Source organism: Amblyomma maculatum, chromosome 3 (assembly GCF_055883805.1).
Source record: "Amblyomma maculatum isolate TAMU_Amacu chromosome 3, ASM5588380v1, whole genome shotgun sequence".
NCBI lineage: Eukaryota > Metazoa > Arthropoda > Arachnida > Ixodida > Ixodidae > Amblyomma > Amblyomma maculatum.
In genome coordinates, this window is record NC_139346.1 from 77,696,909 (window position 1) to 77,724,583 (window position 27,675).

The following is a 27,675-nucleotide window of genomic DNA, read 5'->3' on the forward strand; positions in this document are numbered from 1 at the left end:
CAAAGGCACACCGCAGGGCTCAGTGCTATCGCCTTTTCTATTCAACGTGGCAATGAGAGGCCTCCCGGGTAAACTTAACCAAATCAAGGGGCTAAATTTTAGCATGTATGCGGACGATATTAACCTTTGGATTAACCATGGGAGCGACGCGAGTACGGAGGAACGCCTGCAAGCAGCGACCGACATCTTTGTCGATTACGCGGCTAAAAGGGGACTTTCGTGCTCCCCGCATAAATCTGAGTTGTTCGTTTATAACCCAAAGTACCTCCGCTGCAAGAATAGCGGGGAGTTTCATATTCAGGTGGAGGGAAAACCGGGGCGAAAAATAGATCAGATCAGGATTTTGGGGATGGTCATTCAATACCACGGTCATAACGGAGAGGTCCTGAAAAAATTAGAAAGTTACGCGATGCAAACCCTCGGGCTCTTGAGGAGGGTCGCCACTAAAGGAAGAGGCCTCAAGGAGAGAAATTTACTAAAACTAATCCAGGCATACGTAATAAGCAGAATCAGTTACGCCGGCGGGGTTAACTTCGCCTGTTGACGTCATCACCAGTCGTAACCTCATCACCGGATGTAATGTCATTGTGACGCAACTTCTGTTCATTAGACATGACCGGATGTGATGTCATGGTCACGTCACATCCAGTTATGGTGCCACAGCCGATGGCGTCACAATATAGTAATGTCACTAGTCATTGCCATTACTCGTGACAATTCAGTCAGGCCTGATGACCAATTACCTCTAGTTAGTGATTAGTTATTTACTGCTCAATCCAAACCAGTTCAATCTAATCTAGTCCAATCCAATCCTGTCCAAACTGAGTACACGTTCGACAGAAAGGCGCAGCTGACTAGCCTATCACCGCTACATCACCATCATGCTAAAGAAGCAGAAAAAATTAAAGAGCACTGCAGAATCTGCATTGGAGGAATGCGAAAGCACGGATGCTGCTGTTGGTTGCTTCTGGTTTCTTCTAGTTGCTTAATTCACTCATTGGTACATTAATTCACTTAATTCACTCAAATTGAGTCCTTGCTGCATTACAAGAGCGCGCCAGGCCCTTCGTATGCCCTTTTCGGCTGTACTTCCTGTTGCCTAATGTCACATCCTCTACATCACATTAATTCACTTCAGATTCTTCAAAATTACAGGTGAAGCAGGAGACTGGTGCCACCACCAGATAAAAGTCTAAACAATAGGGAAGCAGTCGCATGGCGGAGCCTGCAAGCTGGGAGCTTTGTAAACCGGGGCTGGGCATACTATGTCCAGATGGACGACAGAAAAAAACGATAAATGCAAGCACTGTAGGGAGAGAGGGACCCTCGACAATATATTCTGGGAATGTGCTAGCTCTCTAGGGGCTAAAACAAATATAAATTATAGAGAAGCCTATGAAGCCCTGCTTAAAGGCATATGAAAAACGGATCTTCCTCAGCAACAAGTCATCCGCCCGTCGGAAGAAGCTGCGTAGATCCAATGCTCTTTGCCTGCTTCTGATCGCGGAGGTCTCGGCTCCCGTCCCTTAGGCCTGAGTGCCGGGGGGCGGGGATTGGGAGCCTCCTTATCTGGAGGAAAAATACAGTTGTTATCGCATCACATCTTGTTTACCCATTTTAGTCTTCGGTACTTTCAAATTGCGTGCCAATATCTTCCTATGCCCTTTTCTGGCTCTTCCTCACGTTGCGTAACGTCACACCCACTACGATTTCGTTTATAACCCAAAGTACCTCCGCTGCAAGAATAGAGGGGAGTTTCATATCCAGGTGGAGAGCAAACCGGTGCCAAAAGTAGATCAGATCAGGATTTTGTGGAAGGTCATTCAATCCCACGGCCATAACGCAGAGGTCCTGAAAAAAATAGAAAGTTACGCGATGCAAACCCTCGGGCTCTTGAGGAGGGTCGCCCCTAAGGGAAGAGGCCTCAAGGAGAGAAATTTACTAAAACTAATCCAGGCATACGTAATAAGCGGAGTCAGTTACGCCACGCCCTACCTGGACATCAAGGCCGGCGAAAAAGAGAAGTTAGACCGCCTGATTCGAAGATGCGTTTAAGAAGGCGTTAGGACTGCCCATGGGTACCTCGAGCGAATGACTGCTCGAACTCGGGGTGCATAACACGTGGGCAGAATTGGCGGAGGCAGTGCGAGTCTCCCAATTAGAGAGACTAAGCACGACCGAGACGGGCAGGGTAATCCTTGCAAAAGTAGGCCTCAACCCACACAGATGATTTCAAAAAAAGTCACAATTAATAGTGAAATCACGAATGTCTTGGTAGTCCCCCACCTTCCCTAGAAATATTGTCACCAACACACGTAGCAAGCAGCACAACAACAGAGCTGGCCCTTTTTAATCAAGCGAAAACTCGAGAGAGACGAGGATGACGCTTAGCCACGTGCAAGACATTCGGCCACTTGGTGGCGCCAGAAGATGGTCAGCGGTGTGGCATTGCCCCCCTTCCAAGGGGCATCGACCCGATGCCGCAAGCGTAGGGGAATAGTCGAAAAGCGGGGCAAGTTATGCGGGAAAGTCTCTGGCTCTGGTTTGGACCCTGAAATGGTTTAACGATTGTAATATGGCTTCATTCTGGCAACGCGAACTATTTCATATTTCGGCTGCCGAGAAGAGCGTACAGTGCCTTGTGGTAGCACCTCGTAGTTCACCGCACTGAGCACCTCGTAAGGTGCAAAGTATCGCCGCAGAAGCTTTTCAGAGCGCCCTCGCAACCGTATTGGGCTCCATACCCAGACTTGGCCGCCGGGCGTGTAAGTAACCTCTCGGTGTCGCAGGTTGTAGCGCTGGGCGTCGTGTACTTGTTGGTGCCGAATTCGATGTCGGGCAAGCTGGCGTGCAGCTTCTGCGTCACGAATAAATTCATCAGCCCACACGACAGTGGAGGGAGCAGAATCTGGAAGAAGCATGGCATCCAGGTATAGTCAAGGGTTCGCGTCCATGAACCAAATGAAATGGAGTGTGCGTGTTGTTTCCTGGAGTGCAGTGTTGTATGCGAACGTGATGTACGGCAGAATTCGGCCCCAGTTCTCATGATCGTCGTCTACATACATAGAAATCATATCGGCAATTGTCTTGTTAAGCCGCTCAGTCAGTCCATTAGTTTCAGGATGATAGGCTGTTGTCTTGAGGTAGGTGATGCCACTGAGTCGAAGTACCTCACTCATGAGGGCCGACGTAAACGAGGTTCCTCTGTCAGTTAAGACGACTGCTGGCGCACCATGACGGAATACAATGTTGTGAATGAAGAAATGCGCAACTTCATCTGCGGTACCACGGGGAATGGCCTTGGTCTCACAGTAGCGGCTAAGGTAGTCAGTGGCAACCGCTATATGCCTGTTACCCATGGAGGACTTCGGAAATGGGCCCAGTAAGTCCATGCCGACCTTTTGAAATGGGAATTTCGGGGGATCGATAGGCTGTAAGAGCCCAGCTGGTTTAATGGGCGGTGTTTTCAGCCGCTGGCACTCACGGCAGGTACGGACGTAGCGGTGCACAACGGCAGCTAGCCTGGGCCAATAGTACCTTCGGCGTATCCGTGCCAATGTGCGATGAAACCTGAGATGGCCGGAAGAAAGGTCATCGTGGCACGCACGAAGAACTTCGTCATGTAGCGTTGTGGGTACTACAAGCAGATAAGCAGTTTCTGTTGGACCGTAGTTCTTGTAGAGCACACCATCACGCAGGCAAAATGACGACAGTCCGCGCCTGAAGAGCTGAGGAGGAGATGACACGGTTCCTTCGAGGGGCAAAAGTCAGAGTCAGCCCGCTGCTTTCGGGATAAGGTGGACGTCGCGATAACACCGAGGAAAACGGAATCGTCGTCGGAGCCGTCCGCGTGGCAGGGAGTAGGGGCGCGGGACAGACAGTCAGCATCACTGTGTTTCTTGCCGGACTTGTGCATGATTGTAACGTCAAATTCTTGCAACCGAAGGCTCCATCGAGCAAGCCGACCCGACGGATCTTTCAGGTTTGCCAGCCAACACAAAGAGTGATTGTCGCTCACGACACGAAACGGACGACCGTACAAATACGGACGAAATTTCATGACTGCCCACACAACAGCGAGGCACTCCTTTTCGGTAGTTGAATAATTAACTTCGGAACGGGACAAAGTGCGACTGGCGTAAGCAATGACACGTTCTGCACCGTCCTGCCACTGAACAAGGACCGCACCGAGGCCAACGTTAGTGGCATCCGTGTGCAGTTCCGTGTCGGCCTCTTCGTCGAAGTGGCCAAGTATTGGCGTACATTGGAGACGGGACTTGAGTTCAGTGAAAGCGTTTTCCTGGTCGGGGCCCCAAAAGATCGGCTCGGCGTCTTTTGTCAGGCTGGTCAGAGGCTCAGCGATCTTGGAGAAATTGTTAACAAAGCAACGATAGTACGCGCAGAGGCCGAGAAATCGACGCAAGCTTCGTTTATCCGCTGGTTTGGGGAATGAAGAGACAGCGGCCGTCTTCTCTGGGTCTGGGCTAACACCTCGAGCGCTGGCAATGTGGCCGAGAATTTTCAGCTCGTTAAAAGCAAAGTAGCATTTTTCGGGTTTTAGAGAGAGACCGGCAGATCGGATGGCCTCGAAGACAGCGCGCAAACGTTTCAGGTGCTCGTCGAACGTGTCCGAGAAAATCACAACGCCGTCTAGATATACGAGGCATGACTGCCACTTCAGACCAGAGAGTACAGTGTCCATCATTCGCTGAAATGTGGCAGGGGCCGAACACAGGCCAAACGGGAGCACTTTAAATTCATACAAACCGTCCGGCGTAATAAAAGCGGTCTTCTCACGGTCTCGCTCGTCAACCTCTATTTGCCAATATCCACTGCGGAGGTCAAGGGACGAAAAGTAAGTGGCATGGCGAAGGCGATCGAGGGAATCGTCTATGCGTGGCAGGGGTACACATCCTTTTTCGTGACTTTGTTGAGGCGTCTTTAATCCACGCTAAACCTGAAGGTTCCATCCTTCTTTGCGACGAGGACAACAGGCGAAGACCAGGGGCTCGTCGACGGTTGGATAATGTCGTCCTGGAGCATTTCTGTTACTTGGCGGCGGATGGCATCACGTTCTTTTGAAGACACCCGGTAAGGACGCTGACATAGTGGACGTAGGTCATCGGCAACTATAATTCGGTGCTTCGTTAGTGGCGTCTGTCGGACCTTGGAGGTTGATGCAAAACAATCTCGGAATGAATTAAGATTCTCTATGCAGCGTTTCTCACTGGGCAAGAAGTGCGGGTTCACATCAGTCTGAATGGCTGTAGGCGTCGCATTGTCGGGGTCTGACGTGTTGAATAAAGCGTACTGGCCTGTACATTCTCCAAGTTCTTCAAAATAAGCAACCTTCGTGTTCGCCATCAAATGTTGGGGTTCACATGTGAAGTTTGTCACTAGCACGTTGGCTTGGCCACGGACAAGTTCGACAAGGCCCCGAGCTACACAAACTTGTCGAGTTAGAAGCAGTGACATGTTAGCTGCAGCAATGCCACACGTGCCGGTGCTGTGATCACATTTGACTGTGACGAACTTGCTCGCACGTGGAGGGATCGTTATGTGGTCGTCACGGACGCGCAACATCGTTTTCCTGAAGTCCGTGTTGCTATCAACGGCTCGCTTGGTTGAAAACGATACCATGAGCTGCTCCCGAAGGTCTATGACAGCACCATACTCTTGAAGAAAATCCATGCCGAGAATCAGGTCTTTGCAGCACTCTTGCAATACGGCAAATGTGCCAGTGAAAGTAAAACCGCAGATCTCTATGCGGCAAGTGCACATGCCAATCGGCGTCATTACATGACCACCGGCGGTACGCATCATTGGCCCAGACCAAGGCGTCAGAATCTTACGGAGTGCCGTGGCTAGCTGGCTGCTCATGACGGAGAAATCGGCGCCGGTATCCACAAGTGCGGTCACATCACAACTGTCGGCGGTTACAAAAATTTCCCCGGAAACAATGCGTTCGCAGCACGTCGGTAAGTTCATCGGATCGGGTCGTTGCCGCTCTGGCCGTCGCGTCAAATCGTCGGGTGGAGGCTGCTTAATCTGAAACGTAGCGGCGGCCCCACCCCCGGAGGTCGCCGTGTTTAGTTTTCCCGGTGAGGGGAGGTGCCTCTAAATTGCCCAGAGGAAGAGTACCGAGTGGGCGAAGCAAAACGCTTCGGAGATGTCGATCGCGACCGCCGTTGTGGTGACGTTGGCTGCATCTCGTTAGCAGCCAGGTACTCCTCAATCTCCTGTGGTCTTTCGCCATAGCGGGTCGAGGCGCGTTTGGTGGAAATCCTCTCAAGCTATTCTCCGGTATGGGCAATTTCGGAGAATGTGACCAGGTTCGCCGCAGTGATAACAAAGCGGCCGTCTGTTGGGCGTGCGCCACAAGTGCGCCTTGCTGATAGCGGGACGCTGGTATTGCTGTGGCTTGACGGGGCGCATATCTTGTTGCTGCTCGACGGGGCGCATGCAGCGAGGCGGTGGTCCGACAACGGGACGGAATGGATTTGGCTCGGGAGCAGGTCGACGTAAGACATCACTATAAGTCATGATGCATGGTTCCGGTTGTGGTGCTGGTGGTGGTGGTGGCTGCACCGCTCGCCGAATTTCATCACGGATGACGTCCACAGTAGAATAATTCTTTGCAGAGGGAGCATTCAAGTGGAGGTTTTGCAGCTCTTCGCGGACAATGCTCCTCACAAGCTCCCGCAACGCCTCGTCCCTGGCTGCTGGCACGGACGCGCAGCAGGGTGTGGCCGCTACGCTTGCCTGGCGGCCGTATTGGGCACTCCATTCCTGCAGGGAACGTTCCATGCTGGTAGCTTCTCTCGCGAAATCTGCGACAGTTCTTGGGGGATCGCGAATGAGGCCAGCGAACAACTGCTCCTTCACCCCGCGCATGAGGCGCCGTACCTTCGTTGCCTCAGGCATGGTAGGGTCGGCCCGATTGAAAAGCCGCGTCATGTCCTCGACAAACATGGCCACACTCTCATTTGACTGTTAAGGCCTTGAACGAATTGCAATCCCTGTATTTTCTTTGCGCGCACTCGAGCTGAATGTTGTAACTCACAGCGAAAGGCTGCCCAGTTGACAAAGGACGCCTCGTGGTTCTCAAACCACGTCTTCGCAGGGTCTTGCAGCGCGAAGTACACATTCATTAGCTTCATCTCGTCGTCCCATTGGTTAAATGCAGCCACACGGTCAAAACTGGCCAACCAGTCTTCCACATCCTCTAACCGGTCACCATAAAATGATGGCGGTGATCGCGGTGCAAGAAGGACGAACGGTGGGGCGTTGCTGGAAGGCTGACTTGTCTGGCTGCTCGTCGTGGATGTCATGGTTCGTAGCGGGGTGGACAGCGGTTCAAACTCAGGTTGTAGGCCTCGCAGGCGACGGCTGGCTTTATGGACAGGAGTTGCGTCCACGCGTTGATGAGCAGCGTCACTGACGTCTTCGGGGGCAACGTACATGGGATCTTATCCTGCACAATCCACCAAATGTCACCAACACACGTAGCAAGCAGCATAACAGCCGAGCTGGCCCTTTTTAATCAACCAAAAACTCGAGATAGACGAGAATGACGCTTAGCCATGTGCCAAGACATTCGACCACTTGGTGGCGCCAGAAGATGGTCAGCGGTGTGGCAATATGCATCCAGAATTTACTGTCGAAAGAAGGGCCAAACGAGCCTAAGCTCTAGAGTGACGGTTCAAGAACATGGGAGCAAAGGAAGTAGTCTATGTTGATGCAGAAAGTGGCAGAACAGGTGCGGCGGTAGCTTCGGTAGTCGATGGCCGAGGTGCACCGGTATCCGCGGCAGCCATCAGAGGCCACAACATAGAGACTGCGGAAGAAGTTGCGATAGCGCTAGCTTGCGTAGAAACAGAAGCCAGGTTCATAATTAACGACAGCAAAACTGTTTTCAAAATTTTGGGAATGGGAGGATATCGCCGGCGGCGGCCAAAATCCTCACCCAAAGAACGATAAATAGGGAAATTCAGTTAATTTGGACATCCGCTCACGCTGCCGTCTGTGGTAACGAGGCAGCTCACGAACTAGCCCGAGCTCTCTACTTCCGGGTAGCCGTCGAGCCCCCAAAACACTGGGAATACGACGAGCGTCTGCAAAATTACGGGGAAATCATCGACCATTATAAAATGGGATGTAGACTGGCACCCCCGCCAGATATTAGACTAAATAATAGAGAAGCTGTCGCGTTGAGGCGGCTACAAACTAATACGTTAAATAAATAATAATTGGTTCACAGGAAGGGAAAGGCGCAGTATCTGTCACACTTGCAATGTGGACACCTGAACCGTGCTGTAAGGAAAGGGATGAAGGCGGGAGTGAAAGTGGAAAGAGAGAAAGGGGAGCCGTAGTGAAGGGCTACGGAGTAATTTCGACGACCTGGGGATTTTTAACGTGCGCATGAACCCGGTCTGGGCGTTTAACGCGCTACCAGAACCTGGGGACAATGATCTCGGCAAACATTGTGGGGCGAAAGGGACCCTCGACCACGTAATTTGGGAGTGCCTACAATCTCCAGGGATCGGACAAAATATTACAAGTTGAGCAGCCTGGGGTACCCTGTTGCGAAGCGCGGACCCGGCGATCCAGCCCAGCATCGTCCATCTGGCGGAAGAGGCCGCAACAAGCCAAGGGCTACCTGCCAGCCTCTAATCCGCAGGAGCACGACTTAACGCCGGGAGAATTCCCTTTGTGTAAATAAAGTTTTTCATTTCATTTCGCCGTTTCGGATGGAATTAAAAACTGATTTATTTATAGGAAGGGGAAGGCGCGGTAACTGTCTGACTTGTTTTCTGTGGACACCTCAACCGCGCCGTGAGGGAATGGAGGAAGGTGGGAGTTAAAGTGGAAAGAGAGAAATAGGAGCCGTAGTGGAGGACTACGGAGTAATTTCGACCACCTGGGGATCTTTATAACGTGCGCTGACATCGCACAGCACACCGACGCCTCTTCGTTTCGCCTCCATCGAAACGCAGCCGCCGAAATCGGGTTCGAACCCGGGTACTCCGACACAGTAGTCTGACGTCTTACCACTGCACCATCCCGGCGGGGTTCCGATGGAATTAAAAGTTGTACAACCAACCAACCAACGACGGTACCCTGCTCTCACTTTCCGCTTTCACTCGCTCTGTCCTCAATTCCCTTAAAGCGCAGGTCAGGTGTCCACAAAACAAGTGTGAAAGATACTGCGCCTCCCCTTTCTTGTGAACCAATTATTCTATTTAATTACCTAATTACAATATTCCCCTAATTATTTTCTCAGACACAACATTACGTCACCCTCTATCTATTGGCAACACTGATTAACCTCTACCACTTCTGAGTTACAATTGCTATGGACACAATTTTGCAGACACGTTCTGCGGACAGAAATCTGTGAACACAGCGAAGTAATGTTTTGCCATTAATAAGACGCGCTACTCACGATCACGGGTAGGGCGCGGTTGGTAAAGCGCTCGGCTGGGAATCTGTGGAATGGGGGTTCGATTCGCTTTAAGGCGTTTTTTTATGAGAAGATCAGCCCAGTGGTGTGTCGGTGACACGCACGCCCATCTGGCGGAACGCCGGCCCGACACGGCCGCCCCATCCACGACATCCACACGAAGTGCCAGACAATGCGAAGCCCAATCCTATCTTGTGCGGTCGCCGTGATAACGGCTGTCCTCTCCGGTATTGACACGGCTGATGCTTAGCCACGCTGTAGGCTTGAAACCTGGTATAGTGAAGCTATAGCTTCATAGGTTTCTTCCTTCTACTAGTGCCTTAGCTTATTGAACCAGGATGGGGTTCGATGACAAGGTGGGCTAGCTTGCACAGGGATATGAAGGGAGGTTTGCTTATTGATGACCGCTTTCTGGCTTTATGACGATATAATTCCTCTTGAGCTTGCACAGACAAGCACTTGTGTACTAAACACTATACCCGGTACCTTCCCCGCGCTTGAAGAGAACCATGCCCATTCCAACACCCCTTGCGCTGGTGTGCACCTTGGGCGCTGATGAACTGAGATATTGGAGCACAAGGGGGTCAAAGGAAAATATTTTTGGTGGCGCTAGCACAGTCAACTAGAATTCACATCATCGTCAATGGGCCTTGTACACGCGGTGGTGATATGAGCAAAACGTGTTATGAAACGGCGGAAACATGAACTCAAGCGCAGGGAGCTCCCGAAACTAGTGGCTGACGTGATGAATGTAGTACGACAAGAAGTTCTCCTCGAGGCCAGTTCCTACTACCGTCTAGTAAGAAAACTATATGGTGGTTGTGCTTGTCGAATGTCTTAAGAAAAAGTATGAGCGCGTACAACTACAACGTATACATATCTTCAATTTAAACCCCAAAATATAATATCCATTAGAGTCCCGAAGGTGACGGGTGCATTAAAAAAAGAAAATGGATGGGAGGAGATTAACTACGCAATGACCATCTGATGTATGAAAATGGTAATCTCATTGTCGGTTGGACGCATTGATTTGCGAGAGGCAGATCTGCGGTCGAATTTTAAAAATTTAAAGCCGCAAAATTGCAGTCGATGGCGTCGCTTATGCAGGGAAGGGTGTGTGGACTTGTCTCAGGCCACCTCTATATAAAAACCACAGAATTCAAATGTCTTGGAGTACAATAAGCTCGAATCTCAGTTGGAGCCCTCATATCAAAAACATAGTTTCCGTGGCATACAAAACACTGTGGCTGTTGAGCCTGCAGCTAAAAATGTGTCTCCTAAAACAAAGCTGTAGCCTATACCTCGCTCGTACGTCCCCTCCCGGAGTATGCTGACGTGGTCTGAGATCCGCATGCTAAAATGGATGTCAAAAGTATTGAGGGAGTTCAGAAAGTCAGTTCGGTTCATTTATTACGCACGGAAGACATATATCAATATCTCATCGTCTCATATGCTGTACAACAGAACACGCCAAACTTGGCACAAATTGTAATTTGTCAGTGTTAAAACAATTTTTACAGGCTGTCGTTCTTTCCAAGAGTGATAACCGAATAAAATAAGTTGATTTGAGATGTGGCATCATTATCATCATCCGAAGCGTTTTTATCAACTATACGTTCGTGCCAATACGTTTAGTGTGGTCAGTTTTATTTTTTAGCGTATGTTTTGACTCTTCTGTTTTCGATTTGGATATAGCGCATTTTTTTGTTCTGTTATTTCTTCCAATTTAGCTCCGCAGTAACTTTACTCTGCGCAAATACGTGCGTTTCTTTTTCCTTTTTCTTTTTTTGTTGCTGTTTTGTTGCAGTTATTGTTCTCGTTCATAAACCATAATTTGTTAACGTATGTGATGTACCCACTCCTGCCTTGGGTAATCAAAGGGGGCCGGCAGTATTGAATAAATAAATAAGTATATAAATAAATAAAAAAAGGGGCGAACGAGTGTATGAGGAGAATTTCGAAGAGGCGGGGTATGCAGGTTCTCGCACGCAGACTTAGCTGGCTTGCGACACTCGTTCTCCGACAACAATCATCATCATCATCAGCCTGACTATACCCACTGCAGGGCGAAGGCCTCTCCCATATTTCTCCACTTAACCCGGTTCTGTGCTAGCTGCATCCACTTGACCCCCGCGAACTTCTTAACCTCATCCACCCACCTAACTTCCTGCCGCCACCTGCTACGCTTTCCTTCTCTTGGAATCCAGTTTGTTACCCTAAGCGAACATCGGTTATCCTCTCTTCGAACAACATGTCCTGCCCATGCCCATTTCTTTTTCTTAATTTCCACTAGAATGTCGGTAACATGAGTTATTTCTCTGACCCACTCTGCACGCTTCCTATCTCCTAATGCTACCCCTACCATTTTTCGTTCCATAGCCCTCTGGGTTGCCCTACACTTAAGTAGAACTCTCTTGCTTAGCCTCCACGTTTCAGCCCCATAGATGAGTACAGGTAAGATGCAACTGTTGTATAGTTTCCTCTTGAGCGATACCGGTAAGCTGCTCGTCATAATCTGCGAATGCTTGCCAAATGCGCTCCATCCCAAACTTCTTCTTCTTGTTATTTCCTTTTCATGGTCCGGATCTGCGGTTACCACCTGTCCTAAGTAGACATAATCGCCTACTACTTCCAGTCCTTCGCTACCTAGTGTAAACTGCTGTTCCTTCCCGAGGCTGTTGAACATTTCTTTAGTCTTCTGCATATTTATTTTCAAGCCTACATTTCTACATATCCTGTCTAGGTCATCAATCATTGTTTGCAGTTCATCCCCCTAGTTGCTTACAAGGCAAAGTCATCAGCAAATCGCAGATTACTGACGTATTCTCCATCTACCCTTATTCCTAACTGCTCTCACTCCAAGTCTCTGAATACCTCCTCTAAGCAAGCTGTGAATAGTACTGGGGAGATTGTGTCTCCTTGCCTAACGCCTTTCTTTATGGGAAATTTGTTACTTTCTTTATGCAGAACTATGGTTGCTGTGCAGCCACTATATATATATCTTCCAGCACTTTCACGTATGGCTCGTCTACCCCTTGACTTCGCAATACCTGCATCACCGCCGATGTTTCAACTGAGTCAAATGCTTTTTCGTAATCAATGAATGCTATGTTTACAGACAAGAATACCTCGCCATTAACTATACAAAATATTGCTGCCCTGTACTTTGTTACCAATGCTACACTACTCTAGAGGAAGCAAATTTTACCGTGGTTATTTTAAACGGGAAGAGTGTCTCGCCAAGTGGCGGCGTCAAGACGTGGAGCAACAGCTTTTACTCTGCATGTCCTGGCTTAACTGAACTAAGCCAATGATGAATATCTGCTCTTTCGACAAGCATTTTAAGCCACAGATGTTGCTATCTGCTTTTCAATCACTGCTCTAGCACTGCGGATGACGAAGTATTACATGTTTCTTGACACCGTTTGGAACAAAATAACTAATGGTCTCTCTTCCACCACTCGATTCAAAATAATTAATGTTGGTAAAAAAACATCACCATCAATAAAGAGGCATGCCTTTTACATGTACATTTTTTTAAGATTAAACATTTTTAACCTAAATTACATATTTTTCGATGCAGGATTAGGCCTTGAGGATCTCAGCACTGAATCTGGAGGTAAGCATGTTTTAATGCTTGGGATATTACTTTCGGCGGAGCTTGATGTAGAATGAGCTGCATTTTGGAGTCCTCAACTATAATCCATTGCCTAGGACGTCTTCCCTGACCATGACGAGTATAACTATTTTATTTACTTTATCATGACTGCATATGGGTGCGAAGGCGTAAACAAGCTTCAGTTTATAACGCTTATTGGATTTACTTACGACGCCTGCCAGAACCACATTAATAATATAGAATCCATCTATATTATAAACTATGCAATTATTCACAAATAAACCTACTTCTAGTTCTTGCTTCGCCGGTAAACCTCGATAAACAGTACATGCCGTCCTTCCCTACAGTATAGGCCCCAATCGGCATGCTAATCTCCCTAAGCCCTATGACATCCCATTTCAAACCCTCTAGTTCCCTTAACAGTACTGCTAAACCACATTCACTACCTAGGGTTCTAACGTTAAGCTATAGTGCCTAGAATATATTGGCTAGTAGGCCGACCGTGGCCTCTTGGGTGGCGTCGCGAGCGATGAATGCCGGCGGCCGCCGCCCGGAGCGCTGCAAACTGGGTGGGTACCAGCCGCGCTGCCCGCAGCCTAATGCGCTCTCACATCATCGGCAAGAGGGCTGCTCGAGCTACATTTCAGCTCTCATTAGGTCGCAAGAGACGTCACCTGAAGTCGCTTCTACAAGTTTCAGGGTGTGTTGTTAGTCTTGGACTGGAAGCGGCGCACGTATGTAACGCTTCTTGCTTGCGAAGGCTTCTGCGAAGTTTGCGCAACTGAGTCCCGGACATCCCGTGCTCTCAAAATGAAACCAGAAATTTTTCTTCTAACAATAATTAAAGCATAGGCATTTATTGGTGGAAAATATATTCGTAATTTTTGGAACAAAGGGAAATGCTTGAGTTGTATTGACATGCATATATGGTTCTTTCTGTGCACTGTACGCTTGCTGGCAAGTAAACACGTAAGCGCAGTTTTATTGATATATTGTATATGTGAACAACACACGAAACAAAGTCGCACAACACTCCTTTGATGTATATGTAATAATAAACACAGGCATATGTGGCAGATGTGCAAGAACAGCAGAGCACAAACGAGGAACCTTTACTTATAGCGGCTACGGTACATCGCGGCCTGTAATTGCACACCAGGTTTTGCCGAAGTCACCATCTTTAGAGTGGAGAGGCTGACGAAGTTTTTTTTTTCTAAGGTACACAATAGGCACGATACGCGGCCGAATTGCACACGAGTTTTTGCCGAAGTCACCATCTTTTGACCAATAAGGCTGACGAATGTTTTTTCTTCTCAGATACACAATAGGCACGATACGGGGCTGGTTCATAACGGGGAAAGTCGTTGGTAATGCCGCTTATGGAGAAACATGCGCACAATATATAACTGCATCCATATGACATATGTGTAGCGCAAGAGGATGAGCGAGGGACACAGATGAGGTACACAACGCAGATGCTGGGTGTAGCGTCTGATTGTTTGCATTTTCTTGTCCTTCTTCCTTTTGTGCTACACACTGTCATGGAGCACAGTAACTGGCACGCTCAAGTTTCCATCCTTGTGAATATAACTGCATGCTCAAAAAATGTTTCTCGTCAACAAAAGCAGTTGCCGTTTACCTTCCCTCTTTTCTATCGATATTTCGTTCCCATTCTGCAGAATGCGTACTTACGTAGCATCAGATAGCGCACGTATGCTCCTTGTTCTAGCGGTAGCTCCGTTTGCAACAAAGGAAGTCTTCTCTGTACACCACCGCGTTCTCTTTGGCATTTTGTCTCTGCAGTTAACTGAGAGGCACTGGGGAAACATTAATCAGGAACTCGCTTCAGCATTGGCGACCGTGGAAAAAAAAGAAGGGATACAGGCGAGCACAAAACGCGCGCACAAAACGCGAAAAAGAACCGATTTAATCGTCGCAGAGCCGGTATAAGTGCGGGACGAGTCGCATGAGCAAAAACCTACACCGTAAAAAAGCCGCTGCATCTTCGTGAAAGTAAAAGACCCGCAGAAGTAGGTTTAACACTCACGCACAACACCAACAGATTGCCGTATTCTAAAACGAGAAAACCGCGTCGTCTGAGCAGATGGTACGGATGGATGGATGGAATATAGGAGCGTCCCCTTTGAAACGGGGTGGTAGCAATAGCTATCATGCTCATTTTTCTCCATATATCTTAATTATTGATTTAGAAGTGTTAACTAAACCATCATTCTATTTATTAAATTTTGCTCCTACATTACTAACATTATGTCACTTCTCTGCTTTTAAGCCACCAATCTTCCAGCCGTTTTTTGCTAGTTTCCACCGCCGGTTTATTCACCCGGCCACTGTTATCTCTAAACCCCAGAGGTTCAGGAACAGTGATTGCGCCTGCATCAACTTCCGGATGGATACCATTGCATTCGAGTATAATATGGTCAATTGTTTCACTGGAGTTTCCACATACAGCACATGCGTCATCTCCATTGTTAAACGTACCCTCCCGACAAGCAGCGCCCTCTGCCGCTAACGATTGGCTTGTATTGCAAAAGGCGCCATCCTCTCCCATAGGGAAGCACGGGCGCTCGTTACACTAGCCAGTATATACTAGGCACTGAAGTTAAGCGTTGCCAGGGTCAGTTTACAAATGGCGGCCTGCAGAGCCAGATATTCTTAGCCCCCCCCGCTGCGTCACAAGCCTGCCCGCCGCCGTGGTCAGTTGCTCCACAGCCGCCGGGAACTGAGGGGCGAGGGTTTTCAAAGTCAAAGTCAAAGTTTATTTCCCATCTAAAACTACAGATGGAGAAATCGTAGAAAAAAGCTGCCCTTGGGCAGCTTGACGAGTCTACAGTCCTAATTATTGGCAGGGAGGCAACACAAGAGTTTATACAATTTTAAAAACAAGCTCATCAAGAAACACCAGAAGATACACGAAACAACAATATGTATACATAATAAAACTTAAACCATGTTATTCAAAAACAAATTATGTAGTTCACGACGTGAAAAAGAAAACAAATCGAGGTTAATGTGGATATACCTATTTAGAAGAGATGGAAGAGTGTACTGAAGGCATTCCCTACCAAGATTTAATCGAGGTGTTGGCACTGTCCATTCTTCGCCACGTCTTGTTGGATAGACTGATTCTTTTTTCCTCAGTTCTGCTAAATTCTTAAGGTTTGTTACATTATTCCTGATTTCTGTTTTAATAGTAACACTGAGGCGATATTCATAAAGATTATGTGCTTTAATAACTCTGGAATGACAAAAGAGAGCTGCACTTGGATATCGGTACGGACTAATATAGGACTAATCATGGACTAATCATGGGAGGTGGCGATGGCGATGGGGCCGCACCCTTTGGAACGTGCAATCACAAGCATCACAGTCCCAACTGAATCTGGCACAAAAAAAGAAAGAAAGACACAAAGCGTTTACGGGCTGTCCACACTCCACTTTCGACCGTCACTACCGGTATCACGCTACTCACTCATACCTCCCTTGCCCCTCCGGTTGCTGCGCCCACCAATATTCCAGGCGTCTCTTTGTAACGTTCACAGCTGCTGCCGTACCGGCGCCGACGGAGAAGCCCCCAGTGCCTCTGGCAGCGACGCGGCGCTTGGAACTGGAATGATGTCTTTACATCGGAGGACCGCATGCTCCAAGGATTCGTGCTCGGCTCCGCAGATGGCGCATGCTGTCTGGTACTGAGTCAACTTCGCTCTCCACTGTCGCGTTCTCAGGGCACCGCAGCGAGCTTCAGTCAGCAGACCGCTTCTCAGAGAGTTCTCATACCACGGCCCCGGGCGGATCTCCAACTTCTGCAAACTGTAGAAGGACAGGAATGATTTTACACCGATCGCAGCTATCGATTCCGCGGTTTCAGCTGCTTTCACTTCCTCTTTTATTTTCTTCGCCCGACTCCCGGCCGGGATCTGGGTCCCCTTTGCATGCGCAAGGCCAGTTTCTCACCAGGGTAGGAGTAATGTTAGGAGATAGGAAGCGTGTAGGGTGGACACAAAAATTGATCAAGTTACTGACATTCTAGTGGACATCAAGGAGAAGAAATGGGCATGGGCGGGATATCTAGTGCGAAGAGAGGATAACTCATTGATTGCTTAGAATAACAAACCGGATTCCAAGGAAAGGAAATGTTAGCAGGGGGCTGCAGAAAGTGAGGTGGACGTGTTAGGTTAAGGAGTTCGCAGGGGTCGGGTGGATGCAGCTAGCACAGAACCGGATTAATTGGATGAATATTGAAAGGCGTTCGCCTTGCAGAGCGTGTTGTTAGGCCGATGATGATTATCAAGTGCTCCAGAAGGCAAAATAAAAGTGCACCAGATCTTTTACGCTACAGAGGAATTTACATTGATAATACCAAAAGGTACAATAAAAAACCTACTTCAAAAATTAAACCTTTTTTAAAACACCAGAGAACTGAAATAAGGCAATTAGGATCTGGACGGAATACCGCTGTCGCTGGAGATAAAAAAATGCAGGTTATAGAAAAAGTCGGACCGCCCTTCGTATTTTGCTGTGAAAACACAAAAACAAAAAATTATCTAATATAAGCTATCATCAACCCTATTTAACAAAACTGAGCTTTATAAGCACTGAGATGGCTAATTTGGGTATTGCTTAAGGTAAACTTTAACTAAAGTCACCATATATTAAATTTAATCTCTCCCCCTACATTTTAAGGGGAAGCTCTGAGCAAGCCTAAAGAAAAATAAATACGCTGGGTTGTTATATTTATTGTTATTTTTTTTTTTCTGCGTAATGCAATACTTCATTAGGTCTGATTTATACGATATACTACTGACTGCTTCTAGAAGCTTTTGTTACAAATCGAAAACACTGTTGTATTCTAAATTCAAATAAAATCTTTCAAGATGTGATACTTTTCCATTTCGATCGATCTCGAAATAATATGAAAAAACAACGGATAATTCCAAAGCTCTAAATGTTTCCCGGAATAAAGAACCAGACCAGAAAGTAACCTGTGCCAGAAAGTAACCTGAATACTGACAATTTTGAGGACACATTCACAGCCTTATATCACTTTATTAAACAACATAATGGAACAGTTTTTTTTTGTCCTTAATATTTCTGTAGTACCTAGGAATTGTGAAGGAGATTCCTACCAAATGTCGTTTTTTTTTTCGAATTGCGATCAAGTTTTCTTATTTTCCCCAGTTTTATAGGTCTGGGCGATCCTAATGAGTTGTGGAGAAGAATCAAGAGATATAGAACCGCAAACTTCGTCTGATATGGAGAACATAAGCTCCATAATAAAGCGATGTAGTTTTAGTGACAACAACTTAGCGCATCATACCCGAATGTAGGCTTGAAAATAGACTTTTCCGCAACGCGTCGCTCTTGGAGCATATATTGAGACTCTTTATTAAACCAACTACGGTAACAAAATTGTTTGATACGGCTTTTAAAATTAAAATTTTAAAACAATTATTAAGTACACACAATCACGAAATAATTTTAGTGAGTGAGCAACCTGGCTCCAAATTACAACTTTTTGAAGTGGCAAAAACAAGTTCTAATTCTCTTGTGATCTCGATTTTTATTTGCCTAGAAATTACTCTACACCTTCTAAAACTAGAGTGCATTCCTTTTGTCGAGACATTTGCCCACCACATGCAAAATTTTATTATAAACAAAAAAAATGCTCATTGGACCTCGATTACTGTTCTTTTTGTATACACCCATGTAGTATAATGTTGCAGCTAATTTAAACCAAGAACTGCAAAAGAAATGTTAGAGATAAGCCAATGAAAGAAGAGACGTACTGCTGCCACGTAAAAGCAACATCCATAGGAGCTTCTGCGGGGAAGAGAGTCTTGGCTTGGAGCTTGACACGGACGCTTGGTGTTCGCATCAGCTCCTCCAATTTTCGACCGTGAGTGCGGAATTCTTGACTGTTCATGTTTCGAATAGCCGCAATCGACGCATGAAGGTGTTAAGCACCTGTCCACCCTCTCTTCGGGTCCGTCTTCCCGAATTTGCGGATAAACTTTGAGATTGCTCTGGGAGCCGGCCACCGCCACATTAGGCCTAGGCCTAACCCTTCACTCCCCCGACTTCACGGCCCACCAACAGCGGCATGGTACGCACTGAAGATGGGACTACTGATACTGCATCAAGATGGGACCGAGCCATGGAGGCTCGACGTATGGCTCACCCCGATGTCCTCTCTGCCCAGCAAGCCCCCACGAGCTCGACTCATCAGCCCCCGGCCGGCACAGCCACACCAACGCAGCCTACGCAAGGCAAGTCTTCCACCGTTCTAAAGCGTCCGCCACCGTTGCCCAAGCTCCCGACACGAGACCTTAAAATCGTGTTCCGTCCCGGTGGAGGCCTCGACCTAAGTAAACACAACGGGGGCTATATGCTGTCTCTAGTCACCAGCGCTCTGCAGCTACCAATAGACGCAGTGCGAACACAAGACGCCATCCGAATCAACCCCAGGCACAATTCATTCACGATCAGCACGCCAGCCGAAGACCGTGCCCGCAGATATGTACAACTAGAATCCATAAAGATAATCGACCAAGTCTACCCAATGAAAACGTATATCGCTCCTCCGGACAACGCCATTCGAGGCATCATTTATAATGCTATCTACGACCAGACATCTGAAGAAATTTTTACAGAGCTAAAAACGTTCAACCAAAGCCCCTCCTATCTCATCACCGATGCACGCCGACTCGGCCAAACCAAATCAATTCTGGTCACCTTCATAAATACCAAATCAGTACCTAAACAGCTGCGCTTCTATGGAGCGGTCTACCACTGCCATCCATTCATCGCCAAAGCAGAAGCCTGCTTCAACTGCCGTCGTCCGGGACATCGCAGCGACGTGTGCACGGCACCCAAAAAGGACTTATGCCAACGATGTGGGGAGACCCATGTACCGACCGACCCTCCAACGTGTCCACCCCAGTGCATTCTATGCGGCGGCCCCCATTTTACGGGCTCCCGCGATTGCTCGGAGCGATTCAACAGACCGGGCAACAAGAGACTGACACGCTCGACAGCTGGTGCAGACGCCGAGCAAACAACCCGGCAATCCCGAAGCAAGCACCGGACGAGTTCCACTAACCGCGTCCGCTCCAGGTCCGCCGCGTCCGCCGCTTCGACCAACGCCAGGAACCGCTCGCCATCTTTCCCGCCCCTGACCGACCAGCCTCCGCCGGAAAATAAGGTGAGCTGGGGCCCACGATCTTCCTCCCTTGTCCGAGAAAATAAGCAACTTAAAGAAAAGCTAGAAACTCAGGGCAAGCAAATTCAACAACAGAATGATCAAATAAAAAAACTCAATGATCATATTGCAAAGCTCACTCAGCAAATGCAAACGCTAATTCACAGGCTCTCCCCCGCAGATGGAATGGAAAGTTCTTCCACTCCCCTCCCAGGTCATTCCACCCCACTTCCGCCTCCTCCTCCCACATGCAACAACACAGAATCTACAACTAAAACTCATACACCCGCCAAACGGAAGGCACCTCACCAAGACATTCCTACAGTGGTCGACTCCCAAAAGCCTGATCTGGTCGCCTCCATAGCTTTACTCGAAGAGAAGCTTGCGGAAAAATTTGAATCTATGACCACCAGCACGAACGCATGGGCAGCTGGAGTAGACGCGCGGATAGCGATGCTCGAGCAGCAGATGCAGCAGCAACAGATCCAGATTCAAACTGCTCTAGAAAAGCTACTCTCTACCACAGTATCTCAAATGATCCCACCCGAATCTCAGCCCCAAAATGGCAGGACGTCGACAGGACATTAAGGTGTGGCAGTGGAACTGCAGAGGCTTTCGTTCCAAGCGTAGTAATCTGCAGCTCTACATTCAGTCCCTTCCGGCCGATGAAACACCAGCGGTAATCGCACTGCAGGAAACAAACTCCCCTGTAAAACTGCTCAATTACACTCCTCATACACCAACAAACTGTCCTCAGTACAGAGTGGCGACGCTGGTTCACCGCAACTACACAGCAACTGATCACAACATGGACGTTGCAGATATCGACTTCCATTTGATAGAGCTGCTTCCCAAAGAGCGGAAAGGAACGAGTCTATTCATTCTGAATATCTACAGCCCCCCGAAAGGGAAAACTGCTCCTCTAATGGCGGCCATGAAAAAAGCCCTTCAGATCAGCGCTAACCAACCATTGATAGTGGCAGGAGACTTTAATGCCCGCCATATCACATGGGGATACAAAACGACTTGCAGTAAAGGCGCCCGACTCTGGACACTTCTCCAAAATGAGGGCATAACCCTTGTCAATGATACACAACAGCACACGCGCATCGGCAACAGTGTACAGAACAACACCAACCCCGATCTTACACTCACGAAAAACATAACACAATGCTACTGGACAAACACGCAAACCTCTCTTGGTAGCGATCACTATATAATTGAGACCTCTTTCTCACTATCCTCCCTAACCCCCCGTGTAAAGAGGAAACTCAAAATCACCAACTGGGATCGTTTTCGCGATCTTCGTACCGCGGCCCCGAAGCAGATAGACCACCTTACAAATTGGCTGGCTAACCTCAACAAGGACGTGAACATGGCCACATCGGAAATGCCGTGCACACAAACCTCGGAGGTGATTGACAGCCGATTACTACACATGTGGGAAGCTCACTCGAGCTTACAGAAGCGATGGCTTAAAAACAAACACAATCGCGCCCTGAAGCTACGCATCTCCGCTCTCACAAGGGAAATGGAGACGCACGCGGCACAGCTCAGTCACCAGCAATGGGGTCAAGTATGCGACCGCCTTGCTGGAAACCTAGGACTTAAGGACACGTGGCGGTTGCTACGATGCCTTCTTGAACCCGATCACACCAAGAATGTACAGCAGAAAAATGTGACGCGTCTTATCCATGGCATAGACATGGACAACGATAACATTATTCAATCCTTAAAAGATACATACCTCACAACCACACCGAAGACACCCTTACCACAGTACCTTGGAACCCAAAACCATGAGCTAGACGAAGACATCACAAAGTATGAAGTCAGAGCAGCCATGCTCCAACTCCGCACTACGTCTGCTCCAGGAGCCGATCAGGTCACGAACAAAACACTTAGAAACCTCGATGAAAACTCCATCCAGGCAATAACGGAACTCTTTAACAAACACTGGCAAGAGGGAACGCTTCCCTCAGAGTGGACGCACGCTCAGGTTACCTTTATACCTAAACCCGGCAAACCGCTCACTCTTTCAAACCTTAGGCCCATTTCGCTAACTTCATGTCTTGGTAAACTTTTTGAACACGTCGTCTTGAATCGGCTACATACACACATGCAAACCCGCGACCTTTTTCCTCACACAATGCTGGGTTTCCGCAGCCACCTATGCACCCAAGATGTTATGCTACAGATATCAGAAGAAATTCTCCATCCCCGACACTGCAAACGCACAAGAGCATTGCTGGCTCTAGACTTGCAAAAGGCATTTGACAATGTCTATCACTCCTCTATATTGGATGCACTATCCACTCTGAATGTGGGAAACCGAACACATGCTTACATTTCAGCCTTTCTCCGGGATCGCACAGCAGAAATTCGGTTCGGTCCCCTAAAATCCCCCACTTTTACCCTCGGTAATAGAGGCACCCCGCAGGGATCAGTCCTTTCCCCTTTTTTATTTAACATCACACTCATTCCCATGGCTAAAAAGCTGTCACAGATCCCAAACCTCTCCCATTCTCTGTATGCAGATGATATCACCCTGTGGACCACCACTGGGAATGTAGGTAGCATGGAAGAAACTCTTCAGGAGGGGGCAGACATGGTGTCAAGATGCGCAGCTTCAATAGGCCTTGCATGTTCCTCCACCAAATCCGAGCTCCTGATACTCCACCCAAGCCCGCGGAAACACCACCAACCCCCTATGCTCATCACCGTAGATGGTCAGCCAGTACCACAAGTTCACAAACTTCGAATACTAGGTATGTTCATACAAGACAACGGCCTTAACACGGATACACTCTCCAGACTGACTAACACAACACATCAGATCACCCGCCTAATCAAACGTATAGCCAACAAGCACTGTGGAATGCGCGAGCATGACCTCAGACGCTTAGTACAGGCATTTATTATAAGCCGCATTCTTTACTCGATTCCGTATTTATATCTAACAAAAACAGAGACAGACAAGGTGGATGCTCTCATCAGACACGCTTATAAGGCAGCTCTCGGCTTACCTAAGCGCACCCCAACCTATCGACTCTTAGGCATGGGAGTTCATAACACCCTCAGCGAACTGGTGGAAGCCCACCGCATCGCCCAACTAGGACGGCTCTCCACTACCCCAACTGGTCGCCACATTCTTTCCTTTCTCCAACTTAGACCATTAGGTCCCCCTCCAGTAGAAACTTATGAAGTTCCAAAGACAGTCCGCGATCACCTCACTGTCCACCCACTTCCGAAAAACATGCATCCCCTTCATAACCAGGCCAGACGAAAAGCGAGAGCACGTGCCCTACACAGAGCACATGCGAACGAACCCGACACGGTCTACGTGGACGCCGCAGAATATCCACAACGCTCAGCTTATGCGATATGCGCGGTATCCAACCGCTTCGAACACATCACATCAGCCTCGATCATTACCCGAACGTCCGTAGAAGCGGAAGAATCCGCTATAGCCATCGCGATAGTCTCTTCCACTGCCACCCTTATCCTCAGCGATTCTAAAACTGCCATACAAAATTTCGCCCGAGGCCAGCTACATGCTGCCTCTCACAAAATCTTAACTACCAACGTTCAAACCCCCCGACCCATAGACCTTGTCTGGGTACCAGCCCATTCGGGCAACCCCGGTAACGAAGCGGCCAATGCTGCTGCTCGAGCATACGTCGACCGAGCAACAGATACCGAGGACCTAGGCAGTGCCAGAGATCGGCTGATCACCTACAACGACATTACACTACACTACCGGTCTGAAAGACTTCACTACCCTCCCCCACACCCCTCCTTAACTAAACCACAACAAATAACATGGAGACACCTTCAAGCCCGTACCTTTCCCTCCCCAGCACTGCTGGCACTCTTCTCCCCCTCTACTCATCAGTCCGAATGTTCCCTCTGCGAGGCCCCGAGAGCTACATTCGAACATATTATGTTCAGATGCCCGGAGTTTCAACCACCGGCCGAATTGCGCCTTACGGACAACGAGGCTTGGGAGATCGCGGTCTCCAGCTCAGAACCGGCTCCACAAAGGAGACTGGTCGACTGGGCTGAAGCGGTCGCCGTCAGGCACTGCCTGCTGGCCACCACCCGTGATCAGGAGCCGGCCCAGCCCTTGTAACGAGTATTTCGCGGCTCCACTAAATAAAGTTTTTCACCACCATCTGCGGGGAAGGTGTGTGGATCGCACGAGAGAGGCCGAGGATGCGAATGGCACCTCCGCCACACTTAGGTCACCGCCTTGAGAAACGTTTTTAGTCCAGGACTACCTGACCTACAGCGCTTGAGCCTCCAACTGAGACCAGCGATGATGATGATGATTATGGTAATGAGGATGGAGATGATAATGAGTATATAGAGATAAAAGAGCTGAATCTTCACTGACGGCGTTCATAAGTTATTCCTCGCATGAGCTGTGTTATAATGAAATAACTAGTGTTGGGAATTTACACTCTGCCCTGTTTGACTATTTCACATCACGCGTATTAGCAAAACAGTGCCATATATTAACAGGAAGCTGCCGCATAGTAATGAGATATGGCAAACACCCTATTCGCATGATCTACTGCTGAAGCGCCACGCTCTCCGGGGGTGTGAATGTTGGGTGTGAATATATCTGTGAGCTATCCGTGGGTGACGCTTATCTGCGTCTCCCATCTGCGTGAAAAGCATGATAGTGCCTAGTAGCAGCGACTTTATTATGAGCTGAGGCTTCCCAAACTACTTAATATGCATCTTTGGGTTCCGCTTTTTCTTGATGCAGTCTTAGACAACCTGCAATAAAGTTTGCTGTGGCGAACGCCACGCCTTAACGCCTATCCTAGCGTAAAGAGCCAGTACTTTTGAGGCAGCTTCATAAGTAAAACCCCATATCCTTTGAAAAGTACTGCCATTATTAGATCTTTCCGCCACCGCGCTCTCCCCGGAGTTTCCTCCTCGCCGCTTCCTGTGTCCCCAGCCTCATCCGCTCTCCCATTGGCCAGTGCGTGTCACGTGTGATCGCGCGTTGTGTTTTTGTATAATTTTTCTTTTCCGGCGGACGCTGGTCGCCATTTCCGAACTAGCGCGACGAAACTGCTGCACGCGAAAGCTTCATCGCGATGCCGTGCATCTGCGTCTTCGTTTGCTTAAAGAACCCCGGGCGGTCGAAATTACTCCTTAGCTCTCCACTATGGCTCATCTTTCTCTCTTTCCCCTCTCACTCCCACCTTCCTCCCTTCCTTTACGGCGCTGTTGAGGTGTCAACAGAAAACAAGTGAGACAGTTACCGCGCCTTTCCCTTCCTACAAATAAATAAATCAGTCCGCAACAGACAAGGCGAAGGCAAAAGGTCTCTTTTATTTCCCATAAGACCAGTGCAACGCAAAAAGAAACAAAGTTTGACTGTACAGAATCGGGTGGGCCGACTTCAAGGAATTTTTAAAAAATGCATGGCTTTGTGAAATAAGTGCCACGGTTCATTAGTTTTTGCTTGTTTTTTTCAACCGTTTTGACCCCTGCCTCTTTAAAAAGCGTTTGCATGTGCTATGCTGTGCTCGGGTTTTAGTGCATTTCAGTTTACCTTTCTCTCACGAGAGCTGTGACATAAGAGCGACTTTATGCCGGGCATGATTTCAGCTCTATTATCGACACGATTGCAAGGCTCGGCATTTGAATATACTCGGATAGCTTCCGCGCATGCTCACGCGTATTAATTTGGTTTGTGGTCCCGAAGCAACTTAAGCTATGAGGGAGGCTGTAGTGGACGGCTTCAGATTATTGAGGTCACCTGGGGTATTTCACGGGCACTTTGATCGTATATAGTACGTAGGCATATTGCATTTCGTTCCATCACACTACTTCGTGGCGTCAACTTGAATTGGAAGGATGAGCGGCTGCTCGCACGTTTTGTGTGTGAGTTTATCATAACAGAGAAATGCTGTTAATAGCACAGGCCTCTGGTATGAATTAACAGCTTTGCTGTAATCCAATACTTCCGTAGCTTTCCTTTCACTCTTGTTTTCTTTTTTTTTTACAGACAGAATTAATACTTTAGAATACGCCTGATTAAGCAAATGTGTTTCGTATGCGCCATATGCGCTTATGTTGTCTTGCATCATGGAGTCAATCTTCTCACTGTGATAGCCTGCCACAGTAAATTTATTGTTTTTTATTATGATTTACGGATGGAGTCGCTGTGGAAGCTGCGCGCACAGCAGTCTTGTATGTCGTTGTTTCAATGCAGATTTTTTGTTTCCTTCTGTTTTCATTTCCTGGGTCCTTTGCTGTTCAGGTAGCTAGTTTGGCAGTCAAGTTTACTGCTTGCATGGGCAAAGCAATCTGCCCCATATAAACATTTGAGCGTCTACTCTAATCGGCGCTATTAAATATTCTTTTATTAACTCCCTGTCTGCGATTTCTCATTTTTTTCATCTGTCTTTTTTACAAGCAATAAATAATGATACATCTATTAGTTAGCTCTGGTTTATTTTTATCGCAAGCCTACCATCAGTTTTTCACATTCACTGCTACTTGTTTTGAGCCATGGTATGTTTTCGATGGCAGTGTTTCGAACGCACAATGCGGTTCAAGGTACGTGGTGGCTAGCGCAATAAATATTGAGCTCGTGATTTTTTCTTTCATTAAAACAATTCTTTGTCACTGTTATTTCCGTAATGGTGTCTTAAATATGGCGACACCGCTTCTCGGCGAAAATTTACATTGGGAAAGAATGCAAGGGCGCGCGGTGGGCAGATACAGAATTAGCACTTCAACGAAGCATTATTGGTGCTAATAAGGAGATCATTTGTTTAACTTCCGTCCAGTGTTTTGTTCATCAAGATCGTCCTTGGTATCTAATTCTAATCAATTGCAATGTCAATACATAAGCAATATCTTGCGCTGCGAGAACAGCCTGTGTACTATTCACCTTATGGATACCGTCCACATGTGAAAATATTACTCATGGTCGCTAGAACTAGCGCATCAACATCACATCTGTAAATGTCACAGAGCAGCAGCGGCCCAGCTGCTGTAGGCATTGCGAGAAAAATTATGCTTGTACAACAGGTACGTAAATAAGCCTTCCCAACCACATTTACTTACTGCCATGCAGTGAAAACTTGAAACTCTGATAATTTTGGAACATTGCGCGCGTGTTTAAGCAAACCCCGGGCATACGTCGTGCTTCAACAACGCGCACTCTGGATTTGGGGACATTTTACGCCTTAAATGATGGTCCTTGTGCAATTCTTATAAGGCATCATTAAGACCAGAGGAATAAAAGTTCGCTTCAATAATATCGGCGCATGGCTTCCGTCGTCTTGTTCGGGAGGTCCGCGATAGGCGGCCCCACAGTCGGGGCTGCGCCGCGAGGGAGAGCGGAAC

At 48.0% G+C, this 27,675-nt stretch overlaps 1 protein-coding gene across 25 annotated transcripts in view; it reads left to right on the plus strand.

Annotated features, from left to right (window-relative positions):
• LOC146195028 (uncharacterized) overlaps positions 1–27,675 on the plus strand; it is a 413,834-nt gene that overhangs the window by 207,954 nt on the left and 178,205 nt on the right. For 24 of the 25 annotated variants that reach the window (XM_084597638.1, XM_084597655.1, XM_084597631.1 and 21 more), the window contains one exon: positions 13,047–13,082. The exons of the other annotated variant lie outside the window; for it this stretch is intronic. In XM_084597638.1, the coding sequence (XP_084453764.1) occupies positions 13,047–13,082 (36 nt within the window). The remainder of the gene's footprint in view (positions 1–13,046; positions 13,083–27,675) is intronic. 25 annotated transcript variants of the gene reach the window in all.